The sequence below is a fragment of the Giraffa tippelskirchi genome, chromosome Y (assembly GCF_054371585.1).
Source record: "Giraffa tippelskirchi isolate mGirTip1 chromosome Y, T2T-mGirTip1v1.2.pri, whole genome shotgun sequence".
NCBI classification, from domain to species: domain Eukaryota; kingdom Metazoa; phylum Chordata; class Mammalia; order Artiodactyla; family Giraffidae; genus Giraffa; species Giraffa tippelskirchi.
The window spans coordinates 10,255,732-10,278,942 of NC_137290.1; the positions used below are offsets into that span (position 1 = coordinate 10,255,732).

At 50.5% G+C, this 23,211-nt stretch overlaps 1 protein-coding gene across 1 annotated transcript; it reads right to left on the reverse strand.

Annotated features, from left to right (window-relative positions):
• Window positions 1-1,296: 1,296 nt before the first annotated feature.
• LOC145537688 (uncharacterized) lies at window positions 1,297-20,369 on the reverse strand. Its single transcript, XM_081568539.1, has 5 exons — window positions 20,339-20,369; window positions 11,565-12,009; window positions 9,774-9,934; window positions 7,285-7,374; window positions 1,297-2,337 (listed from the first exon to the last, which is right to left on the reverse strand). Exons 1-5 carry the CDS (start codon window positions 20,367-20,369, stop codon window positions 2,288-2,290), a joined length of 777 nt encoding a protein of 258 aa, XP_081424665.1. The 3' UTR covers window positions 1,297-2,287.
• Between the last annotated feature and the right edge of the window lie 2,842 nt (window positions 20,370-23,211).

A 23,211-nucleotide genomic window follows, 5' to 3' on the forward strand; every position in this document is an offset into this window, starting at 1 on the left:
GGCTACAGTCCATGGGGTCGCAAAGAGTTGGACACGGCTGAGCGCTCAGCACAGCACAAGCGGTCTAAGCCAGTCCTGACACAGATCCTTTAGTGACCACGGAAATGCTCTGTATCTGCGGCGTCCAGTGCGGTAGCCACTGGCCACGTGGGGCCGCTGAAATGTCCTGGATTCCTTTACATTGAAGGATCCACAGGAAGCTATTGTGCTGGAGGCAAGAAAACTAAACCTGGATCCCTCTCCAATGCAATTCTGTGGTCACTGAAATGTCTGCGTCATGGTTGGTTTCCTGGGTACTTTCCTTCTGTCAGGTGTGGTGCTGAGCACTGGACATGGACGAGCTCAAGTAACCCTCACCCGAGTCCTATGAAATAGGAACTAAAATGACACCCAATTTGTAGGAAAGTACCCAGGCTGATGAAAACTGTTTTTAAAGGTGGTTGTTTCAAATTTTGCACATATATCAAGAATATATTATTATTTTCATATTACACTTCACAGGATTAAAGTTTTCATACACTATGTTTTTTACAAAAAGCATATCTGTTCACATTTCTGCCAAAACTGCACTTTTTACTTAGAAAAGCACTACAGTCTTTAATGCAGATGTCCATGCAACATAAACAACATGAACCTTGCAATGACGGGTGCATGTGATCGCGTGGACCCCTTTTGCAAAAATTCCTTATAAACAGATCTCCTACCGACCTGTTTGCAGCAGTTCCTCACCACTCTCTGAGAGGCTGTCAACTGGGCTATAAATCCCCCAGATAAAATGGGAACTCACAGCACGCATGTTGTGCGTTTTCACCTCAGTGAACACCTTCTATGGATTTTGTGGTGGTGGTTGTTAACTGGCACTATTGTGGCTACACATACGTGCTACACACAATATTCCAAGTATTTCTGCAGCATCTGAAGAGGTAAATGAAGGGAGTGTTGGAAGGTCTAGGTGTCGAAAGAGGCTTTTTGACTCACAATTGTGTGACCGTCTGGGAATCTCCCCCCATGCACCTCTGTGAGGTGGATACCATGAAGGTTAAGGGCATAGACTCTGGAGGCAGCCTGCTCCAGAGGGTTTGAAAGTTGGCTTGACTCCTTCAGATCTGTGTGACCTGAAGCAAGTGACGTGGACTCTCTGTTCTCTTATCTCAGAAAGAGGGAGAATAATAGAATGCAACTAAGGGAATCAAAATGTGTAAAGACATCAGCTCAGTGCCTCCCACATGGACGGTGCTCTAAATATTCTAAATATCTGTGTAAAACGGGAGGAGATCCTAGTCAGTGGGAGAGAGATACAGAACTAAAGAATAACTTTATTCACTCCTGGATTCAGCACAGCCTGGTGGCTGGGGATAAATCATAACAGATCAACATAAACATGAAACATAACAGATCTCGTCAGTGGTGGAAACCGTAGCCATTCTCCTTTGCTATAAAAGGGCTTCCCTGATGGCTCAGTGGGTAAAGAATCTGCCTGCAATGCAGGAGACACAAGAGATGCACGTCCAATCCCTGGGTCGGGAAGATCCCCTGGAGAAGGGGATGGCAGCCCACTCTACTATTGTTGCCTGGAAAAACCCATGGACAGAGGAGCCTGGTGGGCTACAGTCCACGGGGTCGCGGAGTTGCACAGACACAAGGTAAGTACAGACACTTAGGTAAGTACAGACACAACTTTCCTCTAGTGATGGCAGCTATTAGGTGACACAGGATTGCCGAGCTAGGGACTACACTTCCCAGCATCCGTTACAACTGCATGTCGCCATGTGACCCGCTCTGGCCAACGAGAGGTGAGGAACAGTGATCTGGGCTTCTTGTAGGAGTCGCCCTTTGAAGGACTGAAGCATGTCTTCCCCTCTTCTCATCCCCCTACTTTCCCTGGAACCAGAAGCTGGACTGAGTGTAGGGGGTGAGCCCCCTCCAGACACGTGGCACAGAGCACCAAGGTCAAAGGACCCTGGCTGCCCAACTCCACAGAGCTGCACCGCCCCAGCCCTGGGAGTTTCACACACAGACCACAGCCTTGGGAGAGACAGCAAGTTGGGTTCATTGAAGCCACCATATTGGGGGTTTCACATGACAGTAGCCCAGCATGCATGATACGGGGGCATGCGGGTGGCCTGGAGTGGGAGGCCGGGGGGACCTCAGGTTTCAGGAGATGTAGAGGACGTTGAGACCGCACAGGGGACACTCCCAGGCCTGGATCTCCTGATACTTTGCACGAGGCTTCGAAGGGGAGGTGTACTTCGAGCCAGCTCTCGAACTTCCAGGAGAAGGTTGCGAGTCAAACTCGGAGTCGCTCGAATCCATGTAGAAGGTGAAGCAAAAACCCAGCTGGAAGGAAAGAAAGACCACAGAGAGGAGAGAGAAGAACTTTAGTGCCCAGGGGGAGAGGGCTCCCCCCCTTAGTTTGAGGAGCTGAGCATAGACTTCAGGGGCGACCCACCTGGGGTTGAATTCCTTCTTCGCCCAGTACAGCTGGGGATCCTGAGGCAGATAACCTGACCCTCCCTGGCCTCAGTTTGCATTTCTGTATAATGGACTATAAGTAACCGATCCCTCACAGAGGTGCATAAGGACTGAACAAAGTAATCCAAAAATGGATCATTAAATGTAACAAAGTTTGCTGCTTTGTGAGAGCTGGAAAGCCGTCAGCTGTGACAATGTTTGCTTTGCTGATTTTCTTAAAACCACCTGCTTTCCTAAGAAATTAAACACTTCTTCCCAACAGAAAGCTTCACCCACAGTGCTGGCAGTATTGAAGCTGTAGTAATTTCTGGGAGGACTACTATTTCCATCCCGCGGTTTTTGAGCATTTAGGACGCTTCAGCCTGAATGACATGTCAGGTCCCATTTAATCCTCACGAGGTGGCCTCTGATCTTATTTCTCCATCCTGCAGATGAGGAAATAGGGCTAGGGAGGCCCTGGTAAGCGTTCCCACTCTGACATTTGATCAGACGTATAGGTTGGGAGCATGCGGCACTCAGGATTAGAAGTGAGTACATAACCTTCTTGATTCTCCAGACAAGGATACGGGAGCGGGTTGCCATGCCCTCCTCCAGGCGATCCTCCCAACCCAGGGATCAAACCTGTGTCTCCTGTACTGGCAGATGGGTTCTTTACCACTGGCACCACCTGGGAAGCCCATTTTTCCAGGTAAGCGTGGCACAGATGTGAACTCATTTCATTGTCCTAGTAATCTACTGCCCTGTTTCACAAATGAGGAAACTGAGCCACAGAGGAGTTCAGGAACTGGTCCCAGGTCCCACAGCTGGTAGTGGCTGAAGCTGGGTTTGAACCCAGTGCTGAGACCCTGGAGTTGGGGCCCTTAGCCTCAGAGGGCTGGGATGCCAGCTGGGAGGCTTGGGGTGGGCAGGACAGCGTTCCCTCCACACGGTGCCCTCACCTCTGCAGAACCGTCCTTCTCCTGTTCCCAGGTTATCAGCCCTTCCCACTTGGGACATTTGGGGTCCAGATCCTTCTTGCGATGGGTAGGGCAGGGGTGTCCTGAGCATTGCAGAAATGCTAAGCAGCATTCCTGGCCACTGGATGCCATTAGCACGACCTCTTCAATTGTCACAAACAAAAATGTTTCCAGACATTGAAGGCGTCCCCTGAGGGGCAAACCGCCTCTGGAGGAGAATCACCACCTCATCCCTTCCTTGTGTTCTCCAGGTTTGGGGAAAGGGAGGGATCGCCTTCCCATTGCATTCCCATGGTCAGCTGACTTGGCCTGGGGCCATTAGGGTCCTGCATCACCTCAGTTCATGACTGGTTCTGTGGAGGACACAGGTGAGCAAGGGCCTGGAAGGCACAGTCAGAATTCTCTCTGCTTCTAGGTTATTTAGTGCATCTACAAGTGTCTCTCCAATGAGTCCCTATTAGAAAGGGGAAAGTCAGATATTATTCAGCAAAGAACGGGGACAAGCATCTTGGCCCAATGGCTCAAAATTCACATCACCAGTGATGGCGCACAGACCTCATGTGCATCAAAATGTGATGTTCTGAGAAGGACACGGCATCACTTAGGTGGTGCTCCAGAGATCAGAGCTTATCCTGAATTTCATTCATAGGGAGATGGCAAAAAATGCAACCAATAAACCACAATATGGGATGGGGGTGACTCTGGACTTCAAAATGCCTTCATAAAAGGCAAACAAGGCTTAGGAGACTGTCTAGCGTAAAGAAAACTACAGATACGTTACTAAGTACAACCCCTGCATACACAACTAGACCTAGTGTTGGAGGGAAAAGATGCCAAATGGACAGTATGGAGCATATTATTAATATCAAAACCGATACAGGGATAAGATGAACTGTGTGTCAGGGCTGAATGCAGGAAGGTGACCACAGCCCCACCCTTAAATAACAGAATATTGCATTTCTCAGGCGATACACACTTAGGTATATTATGTGTAGATATACTGCAATAAATATACATATATATTACATTTTGTTAAAGAAAATACATAAACAGAGAAAATGTTAGCGATTGGTGAATTTGGGTGATCTTTACACCGTCTGTGACTCTCACGTTCTTTTCCAATGTGATTTCTAAGGAGTCCTTCCCAGGAGTGCTATAGGCACTAATAGGAAAGACATTCTCGCAGGCATGTGACACAGGGCCTCCCCTCACCCCTCCTCACGGCTGCCCCTGGTTCTCACCAGGGTCCCTCCAGGCTCCCTTCTGGCCTTTTAAGAAGCCCAGAGACAGAGCAGATGCCTCGTTGGTCAAGGGTGAGTCACGTGCCCAGCCCAGGTACAATCACAGGGAACCTTGGCACCGCCGGCTCTGATTGGTCGGGGCGGACCTGGAGCAGGTCTGAGGATGGGATCAGATCCATCCAAAGAGCATGGAGACACGTGGTCTCCCCGGAAAAGTCAAAGTGGTTAGTAGGAAAAAGAAGAATGGTACCCAGGTAGACAAGGCCATGCTTGCCTCCACAGGAGGGACCGTTCCCGAATTCATTCCTTCATTTAATCAGCCCGTGTGTATACAGAGCCTGACACCGGTTACACCTGATCTAGACAGGGGATGTGTCACTGAACAACATGGGGGTTCCTGCTGGCATCCTCCCCCTGAACTACTCTCCTAAGGGAGACAGATTAGGAGCAAATAGATACACAGTGTAATCTCAAGTAGCAGTAATAGTGCTGAAGAAACTCAGCAAGGCAAGGCATCGGGGAGGCAGTGTCAAGGGCGGCTTCATGAAGGAGGTGACACAGGAGCAGAGGTTGGAATCAGCAAAGAGAAGGAGGCAGGAAAGAGGGCAGCACCCTCAAGGAAAACCATCCCCTCCACAGGAAGGGGTCCCATCTGGGACGGCGGAGGGGCACAGGGCACCCAGGCACCCAAGGGTCTCTGCTGGGCGGAGAGGCTGGCCGATAAGCCTGACCTCTCAGGCCCAGGGTTCTCTGGGCAAAGGAGAAAACAACTAGACCCACCATGCCACACGTCGGCGCCCGTTTGGCTGACACTCTTGCGTTCTTTCCTGTGGGCCCCCTTTGCTGACTGGTAGTGCTCTCAAAAGGCAGGGCTGAGCGAGGAAGAAAGAGGCATGAGGCTATCTCACCCGCTGAGGCTTGAGAAACTCGATAATAATAAGATGCTCATCATGAAACCAGTGAAGACGGCTAATACCTGTGGAGTACCTGTTATGTGTCAGGTGTGCTTTTAAGTGTTTTGCAGGCATTAGCTTGTTTGGCTGTTCATAATAACTCTCTGAGATGGGCACTGTATTCCTCCAACTTTAGCAATAAGGAAACAGAGAGCTTAGGACCCTTGTGGGAGTTTGCACAGCAGTGCCTGCAGAGATGCATGAAGTTGCATCCTGAAGGTCCCCAGGGAACAGACAGGGCTTGTCAGTGAGTGGAGAGGCTAGAGTTAGACAACAGGAGCTCTGGAGATAGTGACGCCCTGGGGCGCCCGTGCCCAGGAGGAAGGCACAGCTGATATGCAGGTGCCAGTGGGGCACGTCTCTCCAGAAAACACTCGGGTTTCCTCGAAGAAGACAGACATGTCGATTTGGAGTCAAAGTTCCTGCTATTTCAAAGCTGTGCACAAATCCATCTATTTCCTTACACACTCCTCCACTCCTGGCCTCTCTCTGGAGGAGCATCCAGGCCACCTGTGCAAACGTCCCCTCGGACACTGCCATCTCCCTTTCTAAACATATGGTCCTGGATCCACTCCCCTGTGTAATGTGACCCAAGTAGAGTCCTGTTTCTACTTGCATATATTGTCATCATCAAACACTGGGAATAACCCAAATGGCCACCTGCACGAACCTGGTTAAGCTTCCCTGATGGCTCAGTGGTAAAGAATCTGCCTGCCAGTGCAGGAGACACAGGAGACCTGGGTTCAATCCCTGGATCCAGGAAGATCCCTGGGAGAAGGAAATGGCAACCCACCCCAGTATTCTTGCCTGGAGGATTCCATGGACAGAGGACCTTGGCAGGGTTACAGTCTGAAGGGTAGCAAAGAGTCGGACATGACCGAAGCAACTGAGCACACACACATAGCACAGAGAGACTGTGGAATCCCAGGCAGCTGGAACACAAACCAGGCATCCTGAGGGGGAGAGCCCTCGAGATGGACAGGGGACACAGTGCTTAAGGTCAAAGACCCCCAGGCCAGATGGCCAGGGTTCCGATCCCACTGTGAGCTGATGATTCACACTTGTCACTCTTCAGATTTCCCATCTGAAAAGGCGGTAATTCCTGTCCCTCCCTCACTGTGAAGCATGGGTGACTGGATGTGTGGAAAGACTTGGGACTGTGACTGGAAGATTCTCAGTGTCAGATCAGAACTAAATGAAACAAGACCCAGTATGAATGAAAGTGGCATGTGTGGTATGCACCCGTATATCAGACATAAATACACAGTAACAGATACATACACATCCTTGTCTCCATGAGTGAGCATAGAACATTCTAGAAAACTGGACAAGGAGCTAGAAAGTAGCTATGTCTGGGGAAGGAACTACAAAGCTGAGCGACGGAGAGGCATGCCTGTTGTTTTGTGTGATGGTTATAGGCTCTGACAGATTTGATAAAATACGTGGGGAAAGCCACGGTGGATTCCGGCAATATCTGGCGTACCATCATCACGTCAGCTACCATGACTGGGTGTCCCCAGGCCCCCCCCCTCCTTAAGAGGAGCCAGTGGGAGATACTTGGGGTTGGGGCCAGTCTTCAGGGTCATCCCTTCCCCATCAGCCTTTCCCTGAGGCCTTCCCCACTCCTGCCTGCCCACAGTTTCCGCCCCACGTGTGTCTCACCTCGTCTCTGTGGAGGCCTGGTCTGCACCTCCTCCCTTTCCTGGCCCCTGCTGGTGTTCAGAGGCAGCATGGTGACTCCACTGCTGCTCCCTGTGAACAGGAGAGACAGCAGTCAGTGCCTGGGTGGCAGAGCCAGGGGGCCCGGGTGTGAACCCAGAGGTCGGGTGCACTCAGACAGCTCCATCCCCTCCGCATGTCTCCAGGTCCCCAACATCCAAGGAACCAAGGGGACGTGTTGACAATGCCTCCCTCCTGGTTCCGTCCAAAGCCCAGCATGTGATCTGGGGAGACCGGTTGTCATGGAGCCTGGCAAGGACAGGGGCAGGGCTCGTGGTACCTGGGACTTACCCCCTCTAAAACTAGAAAACCTGTGACATAAAGTGCTGGGGACAGGAAGCTGCAGCTTGGCTAAGTGGGAATCAAAAGGGCCTCAGGAGTCTGGCATACAGCAGGCACTCAGTAATTGCACTCCTGGGGCATTCCCAGGGCTGTCTTTCAGCTCCTTCCCAGGGCTACCAGGCAGTCTGACCGAGGGGTTCAGACAGGCCCTCCCCTCCCTGTCCTCGGGGCCATCCAGGTCCACATCAGGACTGTGGTCAATGGGAGGGGCTGAGCCCCAGACCCCTCAGCACAGCCCGGGGGAGGGGCCGGCCCTGCAGGGAGGCTTCTCTGCACAGGCTCAGTGTGGGGTCATCACCTCCGGCCAGCATTGCCCTGGGCAGGACTTGGGCCAGCGTGTCTGGGGGTGAGAACTGGGGGGATTCCAGCCTGCCAGTCACTAGCTGAGAGAGCTCAAGGTTTACCAACAGCACAAGAAAGCACAGCACACTGAGATTTGAGTTTCAGACACACAGATCGTTTTTTAGAATAACTATCTCCAAACACTGCATGGGTCGTGTCCTACATGACATAAAAATTCATTTTGTGTTTATTCTGCTAAACTGTGTTTCAGTATTGGCATGTCCCATGGACTACTTTCCATGTACTTGTACTAAAAGGTAATTCATTCTTCAACTGAAATTTCAATTTAAGTATTTACCATGTGTTTTACCTGGGATGCCCCAGTTTGGGGGTATTTAACCTCTTGTGCTGTCAGCTTTCCCATCCACAAAATGAGCAGAATGATGAAACGTGAGGATTACATAGAATTAAATGCATGTCAAGTGTTGAGAACACAGTCTGACCCAGACTCAGGCAGTCCCGTGTCGGATCCAACTCTATCGCTGTTGGTGGCGGGGGTGGGTCAGGAGGCCTCCCCTCCACCGTCTCCTACGCACCTTCCCTGGATCACTGTCTCTAACCCTGGGACCCTCCAGCCTGACCTCTGACCTCTGATCTCTCCCTCATCAGTCCAGGGCCTCGTTCTGGGCCAGGTTGTCTGGGGGAGAGAAACCCTGCGGGAGGGAAAAGGCCCCTGGGTCACCAAGCAGCTGAGGCACAGGGACAAGGTGCTGGTCAGTAGGGCATGTGGGCTTCAGAACTGGGGCAGCCCTCCAGGACCCTCAGAGCTGGGACAACCCCCCAGGAACGGGGAGACCCCCTCGGGTCCTCTCACGCACTCTGGCTCTCCATGACGTGCTCCAAGCATCTGGGGCACCAGGTGCACCCAGAAGTTTATTGGAAAGAACCGAGAGCCGCAGGCAGACACACTGCCCTGCAGCCCCAGAGGGGAAGACATAAGAGCTGTGTGCCCACCGTCCCCTCCGGCTGAGCCTGGCCCCCGAGCCCCGGGGCCTCCCCCGGAGGCCGCCCCTCTGACACAAGCTGCCCTGTGCCCACCGTCCCCGCCCACTGACCCCGGCCCACCCGGGCCTGGCCCCTCCCCCAGAGGCTGCCCCTCAGAGAGGCACCCTGACCCCCAAAACCAGACACGACCCCCCAAAGTCCCTGGAGGTCGCCAAGCCCATTTCCGACGGCTGTAGTTAGCAGCACATCATCACAGCCATCCTCCGAGGACCTCCATATGCCTCCAGAAGTTTCTCTGTCCCTATTTGTCCCAACAGGCTCCCCCCAGAGACAATTTCTCAGTCTTCTCTTTGGTCAGGGCTGTGCCTGGACCTGTGATTCCCACCTGACCTCTCCTGTGTCCTGCACAAAGTCCCACCTCCTCCCCCAAACTAACAAGTCCACAGGTCTGTCCCTTGCGCTCCCTAAAACCTGGGGACCAGGACCCAGCTCCCCCTCCGCTGTCCTGCAGGTGGTCACCGCCATCCCCTCTTGCAGATACCCCAGCCTCCTCTGACCACTGCAGTCGTGGCTCCTCCTGGTGACCCCAGAAACACTCAGACTTGGGAGGGGCCGGGAGGCTCAGAAGGTGAGATGGCCCTCAGGGAGGCCTGGTTCCTCAAGGGGCGCCACCGCCCGCCCCATTGGGTCTCAGTGGCCTCCAAGTCGCGCCCCTGCACCCCACTCCCCAGGAGGCCCCCGCACATCCTCCCCGGGTGCCCCTACCCCATGCTCCCCGCGGAGACCCCGCAGCACCATCCTGCCTGAACATGAAAGTTGGAGACCCTTCAGGACCGTGGCCAAGGAACTGATCTTGAGACTATCATTGCGACCTGGGTCTTCCACCCTGGGCGTAGGCGGGATGGGGCCCCAGTGCCTTTGCTTGACGCCCGGACAGGGCTGGCTCTGGGGATGCCCGCGGAGCCTGTGGACAAACGCAAGAGAATGAATGCGGCTGGGTTGCCCAGTCACACAAGGCCCCCGTCCCCGACCCAACCCCCAGATATTAAGTCAAGAGGTTAACAGGGTCTCTGACACCCGCATGGGCGTCAGAATGTTCACCGCAATTCCGTTATTCGTGGGGAGGGTCCCGGGCCTCTTCCTCCAGGAAGACCCCCAGCCTTCCAGCATCACTGTCCCTCCTATGAGCTGTCCCTACTGGACCTCAGCGCCTGGCCCCTCGCCCAGCGCCCCTCCCCCACTGTGGGGCCAGGCCTTCCTGGGAAAGGCACAGAGGCTCAAGCTTCAGAGACCCAGGGGTGGGGGTCCTGAAGGATTACACACACACAGTGACTCCCTCCCGCGAGCTGACCCCCTGCCGGGGACTCACAGGGGGACACTCTCAACAACTCCCAGCCACACCCCTGGCCCCAGAGTCCCACGTGTGCAAATAAAGACACACTTTGCACTTGTAGATCCTGAAACACACGCAAATGGGCAGTAACACATCGTGAGGTTGAGGAACGCTCAGGCACGCATGCGTGCATACACACACACACACACAGACGTGCAGATACACACAGCTTCAAAAACTGGGCACTTCCAGGCACACACACTCAGGACACACATATTTGCACAATTCAATCTGAAAGGACACTCTATGGGACACCCAGACCACCTCTGTCTGACACCCCAGGCTCAACCCCCAGTCTCACCTGGGGACCCATCCCCCAGAGGCTTCCCCTCTCAGACCACCCCCACCCCTGCCCGCAGGTTCACTAGCCTTTACACTCTCTCCAGATGGTGTTTTTAAACATCAGAATCACTGCTTTGGACTTACAGGCTTGGTAAACAGTGAAACCTACTAGGAAATCAAATCACACAGATAAGCAGAGAGAAACCCTGGCGTGTCTCTCTCAGACACCCTCGGAGACACCCAGCCGTGCACACGGACACACACATACCCACACCCACACCGCAGTCACAGACATTCCTGGAAAATCAGAGTCACCCCTTCAGCTCGCGGGCCTTTTGGAAACGCTAAGACCCGCTCACAGATCCACACACACAAACGTTTAGGTTTAGGTTCCTGGAGCTTGAAAGAGCAGACAATCCGGGCAGATACACACACAGACACACGCATGTACGGACTTGCAGAAACACCTATTTTCAAACAGACACTTTGGACACGGGGACATAAAGACACAGACGCCTTGGCAGACACGTTTGCAAAGCCGGAATCGGCCTCCAGACACAGGATCGCCTAGGGCTGGACCCGGGGGCCGACGCCCGGTCTCCCCCAGAGGTCGCCCCCCTCAGATGCGCGTCCCCGGCGCGCTCCAGGCACCCGCCGGCCGCAGGCGCGGGCGCGGAGACACACGAGGCTCCATAACGCTCCGGCAAGCACGCTTCTGGCCAGCTTGCTCTGGTGCCCCCGAAAGGCTCCGGAGGGGTTGCACGCCCCTCCGCACTCCCCCAGGCCCCCGTCTAGGCTCCCCCGAGTCAGCCTCCTGAGCTGCCTCCGGCCGTTCCGGAAGGAGGCCCCGGCCCTGCCGCCTCCCCAGAGCGCCTCGTCCCCCAAGGGAGCCGCGCGGCCCGCAGACCCGCGCTCCTACCTCCTGGCGTCTTCGGGCCGGGCGCCTGCTCCTCTTGCACCTGCCCAGGGAGGAGGCCCAGCCAGGCCTTCACCCACAAGGCCCAGTCCTCCCTGCCCTCCAGCCTCCTCGGAGCCCTCGGACCACGAATCGCCCGCCTCGCGCCTCAGAAGGGTCTGAGGACTGCGGCCGCCCTCGGGGAGCCGCGGGCTCCTCGGGGGGCTCCTCGGCGCGCGCGCCCGCGCCCCGCCGCCGGAACGCACCCGCACCTCCTGGCGGGCCGCCTCCGCCCTCCCCGCGGCGACCCCGCAGCGCCACCCCGCGGCCCGCCGCCCGCCGCCCTTCGCTCGCCGCCCCGCACTGCACACTCGCCCGGATGGCGCAGACCCTTCGGAGCCCCGGCAGCGACTCGGCTCTGGGCTGCCCAGAGGCACAGAGTCGGGGCGGGCCGGCCCCGGGCCGCTTCCTGGCGTCCCGCGGGGGCGGTGAGGCCGGTGGGTTCCCGGAAAACCCTCTTGGGGACACCCTGGACAAAAGCACGGAAGGAGCGGCTCCAGACCAACGACCCCGCCCGGGCCCACAGGGACTCAGATTGGGTGGGTACAACAGTGCCCAAAACAGACAGCAAGTGCTAGTGCTGGCTGTGGTTTTATTACCAGGGTTGGAGGGTTGGAAATGTTGCTCTCATACCTGCTCTGTGAGCCCAGCGTCCCTGGAATATTGTCTCCCTGGCGGGGGATCCACCTGGGCCCCCCGCCCCCAGCGCCCCTTCCCCTCCCCGACCTCGACCCAGCCTGGGCCCAGGTCTTCCAGGAGGCAGGTGGGGTTGACAGGGAAGAACCAAGAACCGTGTTATACTGCCGAGCCGCGGAGACCCAAGGGTCTGGATGCCTGGGGGTCGGGGGGGTGGCACTGATGTCTGGGACCTGGGGGCCTGCCCTGTGCCTACTTCAGATACACAGTGACCCCCAAGGCACACCCACACACTCACTGCTGCTCACAGTGGCCTACTCTCAAACCCCCAAGATGTATTTCTCCTCCATGGACCAGAATCTCCTCCCCTCTTTTTTGATATGCAGATAATTAGAATGAGGAAGTTATCTTGGGTATTGACCATGAAGTAGGCACCAACCCAGTGTCTTTACACATGTCGATCCCCTTAATGCTCACGACCACGTGGCCAATTCTGTTATTCTGTCTCTTTCTGAGATAAGAAAACAGAGGCACAGAGTTCCTGTCGCTTGCTTCAGGTCACACAGATCATAAGGAGCCAAGCCAGGATTCAAATCCAAGGAGGCTGACTCTAGAGACTGTGCCAACAGGACTTAGCAGTTAAACAACAACAACAAGCCTCTGTATCAGACTCCTTTGGTGGCAAGCAACAGACACCCTGATTCAGGGCCTTTGCACTGGCTGTTTCCTCCCCCTGCAGCGCCCTTCCCCCAGGGTTTTTCTGTTGTTGATTCAATCAGCATCTTTTCCAGTTCTTCCTTGCATGCAGGTATTGTTGACTTCACCGCTTATGAGATATTTATGACAGTTCTTTGGTGCTGGCTGACTTTAAGATTATCACCAGTTTCCAGGCCTCTGTTACTTAGGAAAGCACCCACTCATTTCTGAGAAGTCAAATGATCACCCATGAGCTTCAGCACTTCAACACTTTAGAAGATTATAGAGCGAGTTTTCTCTTTAAGATAATACATGCATTTCACAAGAATCCCAAGTGGTAACAAGGTGTATTCATTAAAACAAACAAACAAAAAGCCTCTCTCTCTCTACCTTCTACTTTTGAAGTTTTAATTTTGTGGATATTTATAATCTATTCATCTTGAGAAATTTCTTTCAAAAGTTTTGCCTTCAAAAACCAGATTCCAGGGGTACAAGCACATATCCTTCCGACTGATTAAAGGAAAAGCAGGAGAGTCGGTGAGGCGGTGAAACCCCTGGAACTCTTGTGCATTGTTATGGAAGTGTGAATTGGTGCTGCTCTTTAGAAGAGAAAACTGGTGGTTGGCATAACTGCACATATGCACGTCCAACCCCAACAACGCCATTCTTGGGTATATTCCCAGTAGAAATGCGTATTAAGCTAACAGAAGGTGTGTACGAAGATGTTTCACGACACCTCTCACACTGTTGGTGGGAATATAAACTGGTGCCGTCACTCTAGAGAACAGTGTGGAGGTTCCTTACAAACTAAAAATAAAGCTATCGTATGAGCCAGCAATCCCACTCCCAGGCATGTACCTGAAGAAAACTCTACTAGGAAAAGACCCATGCATCCCTATGTTCAGAGCAGCACTGTTTACAACAGCCAAGACATGGAAGAAACCTCAGGGTCCATCAGCAGACGAACGGATGAAGAAGATGTGGTACATATACACAACGGAGTATCACTAAGCCATCAAAAAGAATGAAATTATGCCATTTGCAGCAACATGGATAGACCTCGAGATTATCATACCGAGAGAAGTCAGGCAGAGAAACACAAATACCTTATAATATAACATATAGATGGAATCTCATAAAAATGAACTTAGAAGAAACCGAAACAGACTTGCAGACATAGAAAACACACTTATACTTACTGAAAGGGAAAGGGGTTGGGGAAGGGATCAATTAGGCCTTTGGGATTAGCAGATACAAACTGCTATATACAAAAATACATAAGGTCCTGCTGCATAGTCCAGGGAGCTCTATCTGATATCCTGTAATGAAAACCAATCTGAACATTCGTATTTCTATCCGAATCACTTTGCTGTGCACCAGAAACTAATACAACATTGTCGTAAATCCACTATACTTCTATAAAACAAAACCAAAAATTAACTCATGTATATACACGTGCTGTCGCTTCGGTATCACTAAGCCATCAAAAAGAATGAAATTATGCCATTTGCAGCAACATGGATAGACCTAGAGATTATCATACCGAGTGAAGACAGGCAGAGAAAGACAAATACCTTATGATATAACTTATAGATGGAAATTCATACAAATGGATTTAGGAAACAGAAACAGACTCGCAGACATAGGAAACACACTTATACTTACTGAAAGGGAAAGGGATTGGGGAAGGGATAAATTAGGCCTTTGGGATTAGCAGATACAAACTGCTATATACAAAAATACATAAGGTCCTGCTGCATAGCCCAGGGAGCTCTATCTAGTATCCTGTAATGAAAACCAATCTGAAAAATCCTACATACTTTTATCTGAATCACTTTGCTCTGCCCCAAAAACTAATACAACACCGTAAATCCACTATACTTCTATAAAACAAAAACAGAAATGAACTCATTATATATATATATATATATATATATATATATATATATATATGTGCTGTTGCTTCAGCAGTGTCTGCTCTTTGTGACCCTATGGACTGCAGCTTGCCGGTATATATAGGCTTCCCTCATGTCTCAGACAACAAAGAATCTGCCTGCAAATCTATAGGTTAACTCATGTATATATCCGTTCAGTTGAGTCTAGTCACTCAGGCATGTCCAGCTCTTCGCAACCCCACAGAGTGTAGCACGCCAGGCCTCCCAGTCCACCACCAACTCCCAGGGTTGACTCAAAGTCACATCCATCCAGTTGATGATGCCATCCAACCATCTCATCCTCTGTCATCCCATTCTCCTCACACTTTCAATCTTTCCCAGCATCAGGGTCTTTTCAAATGAGTCAGTTATTCACATCATGTGGCCAAAGTATTGGAGTTTCAGCTTCAGCATCAGTGTTTCCAATGAATCATATATACACACACACATATATATATATATATATATATATATATGTAAACCTTACATATATACCTGCACATGTATAAAGAATGTTCCTAACAGGTCCATTCGTAATAGTCCCAAAGTGCCAGCTACCCAAATGCCCACAGAATTTCTCAGCTTTTGTGCTGGGAATCCATTTGTTTAAGGTCTGATGAGAGTCCATCCTTAAGGATAAGGACCAGCCTCAACACACAGGCCAGGCGGGGTGTGTTTCGGCAAGTGTGTGCCCAATCCAAAAGAGTGTCATTTGCCACCATCTTGGGGGTTTTGTGAGTAGGCCATTGTGAGCAGCAGTGTGTGGGTGTTTGGGAGAGGGGTGACCGCGTGCCTGGGGGTCACTGTGCATTTGGTGATTCTGCAGTGTGGGACCCCAGCCCCCGGCCCTTCCTATCCCCACCCCCAGGCATCCAGGCCCTTGTGTCTCCGAAGCTTGGCAGTATAACATGGTTTTCCCCTGTCAACCCCACTTCTGGCCTCCTGGAAGACCTGGGCCCGGGCAGGGACAAGGTAGGGGAGGGGAGGGATGAGGGTGGGGTCCCAGGGGGAACCCCCCGCCAGGGAGACAGTGATGCCAGGACGTTAGGCTCACAGAGTGGGTGTGAGGCCAGAATTTCCAGTCCTCCAACCCTGATAACAACAAACTTGTTTCAGGCAGTTTTAACCGCTCGATCTGAGAAACCGTGTGGAGTGGGGGTGTTCGGGGGTTGTGAGCCGCTCCTTCCCCGCTTTTGTCCTTGTGGTCCCCAGGCACCTTTTAGGAAAATGGTCCCTTTTCCTAAAAGGTGCCCTTTTCCTAAATAATTGAAGCAGATGTACAATGAGTATCAGTTCAGTTCAGTTCAGTCGCGCAGTCGTGTCCGACTCTTTGCGACCCCATGAATTGCAGCACGCCAGGCCTCCCTGTCCATCACCAGCTCCCAGAGTCCACCCAAACCCATGTCCATCGAGTCGGTGCAATGCATATAAGGGAGGCCAAAAAGATGCTATTTTAGTGAGTTCGAGTTTGCTCAAACTTATGTCCACTGAGTCGGTGATGCCATCCAACCGTCTCATCCTCTGCTGTCCCCTTCTCTTCCCGCCCTCAATCTTTCCCAGCATCAGGGTCTTTTCCAGTGAGTCAGTTCTTCCCATCAGGTGTCCAAAGTATTGGAGCATCAGCTTCAGCATCAGTCCTTCCAATGAATATTCAGGGTTGATTTCCTTTAGCATAGACTGGTTTTGTCTCCTTGTGTTCAGGGGTCTCTCAGGAGTCGTCTTCAGCACCATGTATGAGACCTCGGCAAACTGTTTAACCTCTGTGCCTCAGTTTTTCTATCTGTGAAAGAGGGAATGATAAAATGGGTCCTGCCTCCTGGGGTGGAGATATAAGTTTGATCGCTGGGTCAGGAAGAATCCTGGAGGAGGAAATGGCAACCCACTCCAGTATTCTCGCCTGGAGAATCCCCTGGACAGGGGAGCCTGGTGGCTACAGCCCTCGAGGTCTCAAAAAGTCAGAGGCCTCTCAGCATGCCCACACACACACACAAAAAGGAAACCGAAATCAGCCATCCTCTGTAACATAGGCAGGACTGAATTAAAGATTAGTATGGCTAGGCTCCTAAAAAACAAACAAAAAGAAACAGACAGACAAAACCACACATGCGTGATTTGTCGTCCCTGGAAGTCTGAAAATCTAATATCTGCAGAGTCTGGGCAAAGACACCCAGCGAATTATTAGTGAATTAGTGAATCCAGCCAATTGATAGAACAGGGAGTGATGGGGGCCCTGGAGAAACGGAATCTGTTGCAATGAGGCGGCCGCTCAAAGCTCCTGCCAACTGGTGGTGGTGGACCAAGCCCTGCCAGATTCTCTGATACTTTTCAAGAGAACCCAAATTCCAGGTTGTTATTTAAACTTCTTGACTTGGCAGTTAACTCAACTATCAAGGGCTTCTCAGGTGGTGGTAAAGAACCTGCCAAGGGCTTCTCAGGTGGTGGTAAAGAACCTGCCCGCCAATGCGGGAAGACAAAAGAGACTCGGGTCCATTCCCTGGGTTGGGAAGATCCTAACCAACCAGAGGGAATAAGAAAAGGAAATGGCACTGTGCATGTCAAATACCCACCTCCAAGGCTCAATCCTAGCCCAGCCACGAACCAGCTGTGTGATGTTAGGCAAGTTGCTTAACCTCTCTGTGCTTTGGTTTCTTTATCTGCAACATGTAGGAATAACAATGTCCCCTCACCCACCATAGAATTGTCATCCTGCTGCTGCTGCTAAGGCGCTCAGTCGTGTCCAACTCATGGACCTCAGCTTACCAGGATCCCCCGTCCCTGGGATTCTCCATGCAAGAACACTGGAGTGGGTTGCCGTTCACTTCTCCAATGCATGAAATTGAAAAGTGAAAGTGAAGTCACTCAGTCCTGCCCGACTCTTAGAGAGCCTGTGGACTGCAGCCCGCCAGGCTCCTCCGTCCATGAGATTTTCCAGGCAAGAGTACTGGAGTGGGGTGCCATCGCCTTCTCTGAGAATCATGAGGATTAAGTAAAGTTAGTACAGGTGTAACTGTGAGAATTGTGCCTGGTATGTAAAACCCTGTGTCTCTACTGCTTTCTCCAAATGGATGAGTCTGTGTTTCTCAGAACTGTGTGGGACGGTCTCTTCATGGATATAAATAACAATGCTGCAAACATCATGATTGGGGACTTCCCTGGGGGTCCAGTCATGAAGAATCCGCCTGCCATTGCCAGGGGCCCAGGTTCGATCCCTGGTCTGGGAAGATTCCACATGCTGCAGGGCAGCTGAGCCCGTGCGCCAGCCGCGACTGCTGAGCCCGTGTGCTCTAACTACTGAAGCCTGTGGACTCTGGAGCCTGTGCTATGCAACAGAGAAGCTGCCGCCATGAGAACGCCACACATCGCAACCCCAGGATAGTCCCCGTTCGCTGCAGCTCGAGAAGGCCCTTGTGCAGTAACGAAGACCCCGTGCAGCCAAAAGCAAACACATAACTTAAAAAGCATCACAATCTGAAGCAGTGGAGAGGAGCAGACACCCTGGGTTTGAGCCATCGGCCAACGCAACACGTCAGCTCGGCCGCTGACTGGCATGGAAGCATCGCTTTGGGGGTAGGATGAGATTTTAGCAACTGCCTCTCCATGAGCACTGCCCGCAGTATTTCCATCCTGCCGTCTCACAGCTCTGGCTGACATGACTCCACTCATGGGGATCTCACGTAGAACAGTGCTTATTCAGACAAGGATGGCCATGCTCCCCTAAAAGGGATCTGTGGCACCATCTGGGGACACTTTTGGGTAGAGACAGGGGATATTGGTCAACCTCCTGCAGTGCACAGGACCACCCCCCAGCAAAGACGGATCCAGCTCCCATGCAACAGAAGCACCAAGCTGGCCGCTTTGACCCCTCAGTCTTGAATCCCTGATACTGCATCAGCAGAGTGACAACGAGGATTTAAATATCCTTTCCTAAGAATTCCCCTTCCCATGTGGGGGGTGCAGGTTCAAGGCCTGGTCAGGGAGATAAAATCCCACATGCCTTGTGACCAAAAAAAACCCATAAAACAGAACCAATAGTGTAAAAAAAAAAAAAAAAAAACAAAAACAAAAACGTCAATAAAAATGGTCCACATTTAGAAAATCTTTCAAAAAATAAATAAACATTGCTTTTTGAGAGCCAGATACCAGCCTGAGTGAGTGCTTTTCCATATGAGACACTTAATTCTCCCAACCACCCCAGGAGGCAGGACCCATTTTTTCATTCCCCCTTTTCACAGATAGAGAAATGAGGCACAGAGGTTAAACAATTTGCCGAGGTCTCATACATGGTGCTGAAGACGACTCCTGAGAGTCCCCTGAACAGCAAGGAGACCAAACCAGTCCCTCCTAAAGGAAATCAATCCTGAATATTCATTGGAAGGACTGACGCTGAAGCTGACGCTCCAATACTTTGGTCACGTGATGCGAAGTACTGACTCACTGGAAAAAGACCCTGATGCTGGGGAAGATTGAGGGTAGGAGGAGAAGCGGAAAACAGAGGATGAGATGGTTGCATGGCATCACTGACTCAATGGACATGAGTCTGAGCAAACTCGAACTAACTAAAATAGCATCTTTTTGGTCTCCCTTATATGCATTGTACATCTGCTTCAATTATTCAGGAAAAGGGCACCTTGACCAGAAATAATGTCCATGTTAAAAATAAAGATTAAGGACCCTCCTTCTGGGTAACCAGTGTTTGTTCTTCTTTGATAGGAAGACTCCCTTCCCAGGTGCCAGGTCCACACTGACTCGATATGTATGTGCTGGTCTCTCTTTTAACACTGAAGAAATATAACCCCCCTGACTCATTTAATGTTTTTGTTCTGTTGTTTTGCAGTGGCTGAGTTATGTCTGACTCACTGTGACATCATGGACCGCAGCACACTAGGATTCCCTGTCCGCCATCTTCCCGAGTTTGCCTAAACTCACGTCCATCGAGTTGGTGATGCCATCCAACCATCTCATCCTCTGTCGCCCCCTTCTCCTCCCGCCTTCCATCTTTCCCAGCATCAGGGTCTTTTCCAGAGAGTCGGTTGTTCACATCAGGTGGCCAAAGTATTGGAGATTCTGCTTCAGTCCTTCCAATGAATACTGAGGGTTGATTTCCTTTAGGATTGACTAGTTTGATCTTCTTGCGATCCAAGGGACTCTCACGAGTCTTCTCCAGCAACACAGTTCAAAAGTTATCAATTCCTCAGCACTCAACCTTCTGGCAGCCTTTGTTCTGACAATACATAAAACTGTGCTGAAAACTTGGAGCAGCTTGTCAGAATAATCTGGGAAGTTGACTTTCACGTTGGCCATGTTTGCCTTATAGAAATCAACACTTTTTTCTATCGTAAGTAAACACAACTCTTCTCTCTTCTTATTATAGACTACTATTATTTTCATTGGTGCTGCTTGGCATACACAGCAGGATATCCGAAAAGCTTACCTGAGTTCACCTGGAGTCTACTTTGGACCAGTGCTCGGTACCAAGCTCGGGGCCCTTGAGCCCCTTCGGCATCACAGCGCCCTCAGGTGACTCTGTGAGTTTTCCCTTGTATCTGTCGCTCAGTTGTTAAGTCGTGTCCGGCTCTTTGCGACCCCATGGACTGCAGCACGCCAGGCTTCCCTGTCCTTCACTATCTCCCAGAGTTTGCTCAATCTCATGTCTGTTCAGTCGATGATGACATTCAACCCCCTCCTGTGCAGTCACCTCCTTCTCCTCCTGCAACATCTGGATCTCCTTATATTAAGTGATGGTCCACTGAAGAGAGAGATGGTCCTTTTTTCTAGGCAAAGGACCTAGGCGGAAGTTCCAGGTAGGAAGGCCTGGAATTTTGGTGTGAACCGGGTTGGCGTTTTTTTTTTTTTTTTTTTTAATGTGGCTTAAAACAGGAAATCTAATTTTTGACTTGCATTCTATAATAGAATGAAACTAAAAGAAAGCAGGAGACAGTGCTACCCAGTGAGGCGCCACCCTCTGGAGCACCGGCTGGCTTCTACAATTGGTAGGGAGAACTAAGATCCCGCAGGTCATGTGGTATGGCCAATCCTGCCCCACCCCACAAGAAAAACCAAAGCCCAAGTAAACAAACGACGAAGCCTATGGTCAACTGATCCAAACCAGTCTTCTGTCTGAAAGGCTGAAGTGGGCCAGGTATCATGCCAGTGGGTCCTGTACTTCTTCCCTCTTTCAGGGTCACCCCTGGAGGAGACCTGAGAATCAGATGGCCTGGTCCCAGCACTGGAACCAGAGTGAGAGGAGATTCAAAACTGAGGCTGGGGGCGGGGTATGGGGGTGGTATTTATAAGTTGTGTCTATACCTGTGCTCACATACTTAATGCTATGCTTTTCCTGCATTTTCCTTCGGAGAATCTGTGGCCCCCACCTGCCTCTGGAAGCACAGGGTTTGGCTAGCTTGAGTGCATGCCGCGGGGCAACACTAGGAATACTAACCCCATTCCTAGGATGCTGGCGTTTGGGGGAATTATAACCAACGAGAAAAAGCCTACACAATGAAGCCTACAACTGCAACAGTATGTGGGAATAACTAAGGAAAACTGATGAGAAAAACAAAAGCTTTGTTGAGAACACAAAGCTTTACCAGTTGATAAGAATGCTTGAATATATAAAAGAACATCATATTCCTGGATGCTAATAAATGTAACAATGTCAATTCTTCCTGATTTGTGAAGTTCACTTCAATAATCATCAAAAAGCTGTTTTTAGTTGGTAAACAAATTTTTTATCCAGAAGAGTAACCATCATATCTTTCTCATATAAGTACACACACATATAAATACACTTTTAAAAGGTACAAGGACAGAAAGCTCATCTAAGTCTATATACAAGTTAAAAACATAGATCTAGGATGCGTAAAGGGTGACAAAACAATTTGGATGGTACAGATATACAACTGTATTATAAAATAACATATTATGACTTGATGTGTCATTTATTAAAATTGATGTTGGGGCAGTTAATGGGAGACCATTTTTATTTTCACATAATACATTCAAAGTAAATTCAGTAACAGTTAAAGTATATTTTATAAATAATAAAAACTGCAGAATAAAACATTAATGTTTAGAGGTGGTTAGATTTTGTAGGTTTAGAAAAGATAGCAGAAAAATTGAGCTATATAAAAATTGAAACCTTCTGAAAAAAATTATCGAAACAAACTGGGGGAAAATGTTTATGGCCAAAATGAAGACAGATAATATCCTTATTATATAAAGACACTGCTCAAATAGATTGGAAGATATTAAAGCCACACAGACAATGAATGCAAAGAGGAGAAATATAATTGCTGAAGAAGCTCAGAGGAAACTATTCAGTGTCCTTAAAAACGAAATAAATAAAATTAAAATTAGATGTCCCTTCTCTTGTTAAACTAGCAAAGGTGAAAAGCACTATCATGAGTTAATAGCGGCAGTGCAAATCAATATGTTTTCGAATGAAAACTTAGATGTGTATCAGGAACCTTAGACAAGTATACCCCTTCTAATACAATGAATCCCCTTCTGATACAGGAACTCCCTTTTGGCAAAATCTTAAAAGACTCCTAAGTTTAGAAAAATATTTTAAGGACCAAAATGTTCATCACAGTATCCTTTACAATTGTGAAAAACCAGAACTAAATGAAACATTCAAACAGAGGGGAGGGCCACACAGATAAATCTCTGGGCATACTCTGCAGCTATCAGCAAGGTGAAAACGACTTCCCGGGGACAGAGCAGGGTGTGAGGTGTACGGTTACATGGAAAAAGACATGCCATGCACACATGGGATGATCACAGCTAAATGAAAACTATAACCATCTTAAAATAGGTAACACGCCCACATGTGTCAGTAGGTGAGACCGAACAGAGGTACCACAGAAGCCAGACTTCCTCCCCACTACTCCCTACAGGCAAGCACCTCCTTAGTCTGGTGATTAGTTTTAAATTATAAGAAAACAAGAGGACTTCCGTGGCGGTACAGTGGTTAAGACCCTGTGCTTCCCAACACAGGGGACTCAGGTTCAATCCCTGTTTGGGAAACTAAGATCCTGCATGCAGTATGTGCAGCCAAAAAAAAAGAAAACAAACCAAAATGACCAAAATGTTAACGCTGTTTATGGTGTATTGGAGTCGGGGGCAGGGGACAGCAAGGCAGAGAGAGAGAGAGATCTCAGTTCAGTTCAGTCGCTCAGTCGTGTCCAAGTCTTTGCGACCCCATGAACTGCAGCACGCCAGGCCTCTCTGACCATCACCAACTCCCAGAGTCTACCCAAACCCATGTCCATCGAGTCGGTGATGCCATCCAACTATCTCATCCTCTGTCATCCCCTTCTCCTCCCGCCCTCAATCCTACCCAGCAT

What these genes read in the sequence shown, in the direction of transcription:
- LOC145537688 (XM_081568539.1), bottom strand. Translation starts at nt 20,369, where the DNA reads ATGCCGAAGGGGCTCAAGGGCCCCGAGCTTG. An exon ending in GCTCAAGGGCCCCGAGCTTG is followed by an intron (nt 12,010 to 20,338) that starts GTACCGAGCACT and finishes GCGGGACGCCAG; the next exon opens with GAAGCGGCCCGGGGCCGGCC. An exon ending in CAGGCCTCCACAGAGACGAG is followed by an intron (nt 2,338 to 7,284) that starts GTGAGACACACG and finishes CTTTCCTTCCAG; the next exon opens with CTGGGTTTTTGCTTCACCTT.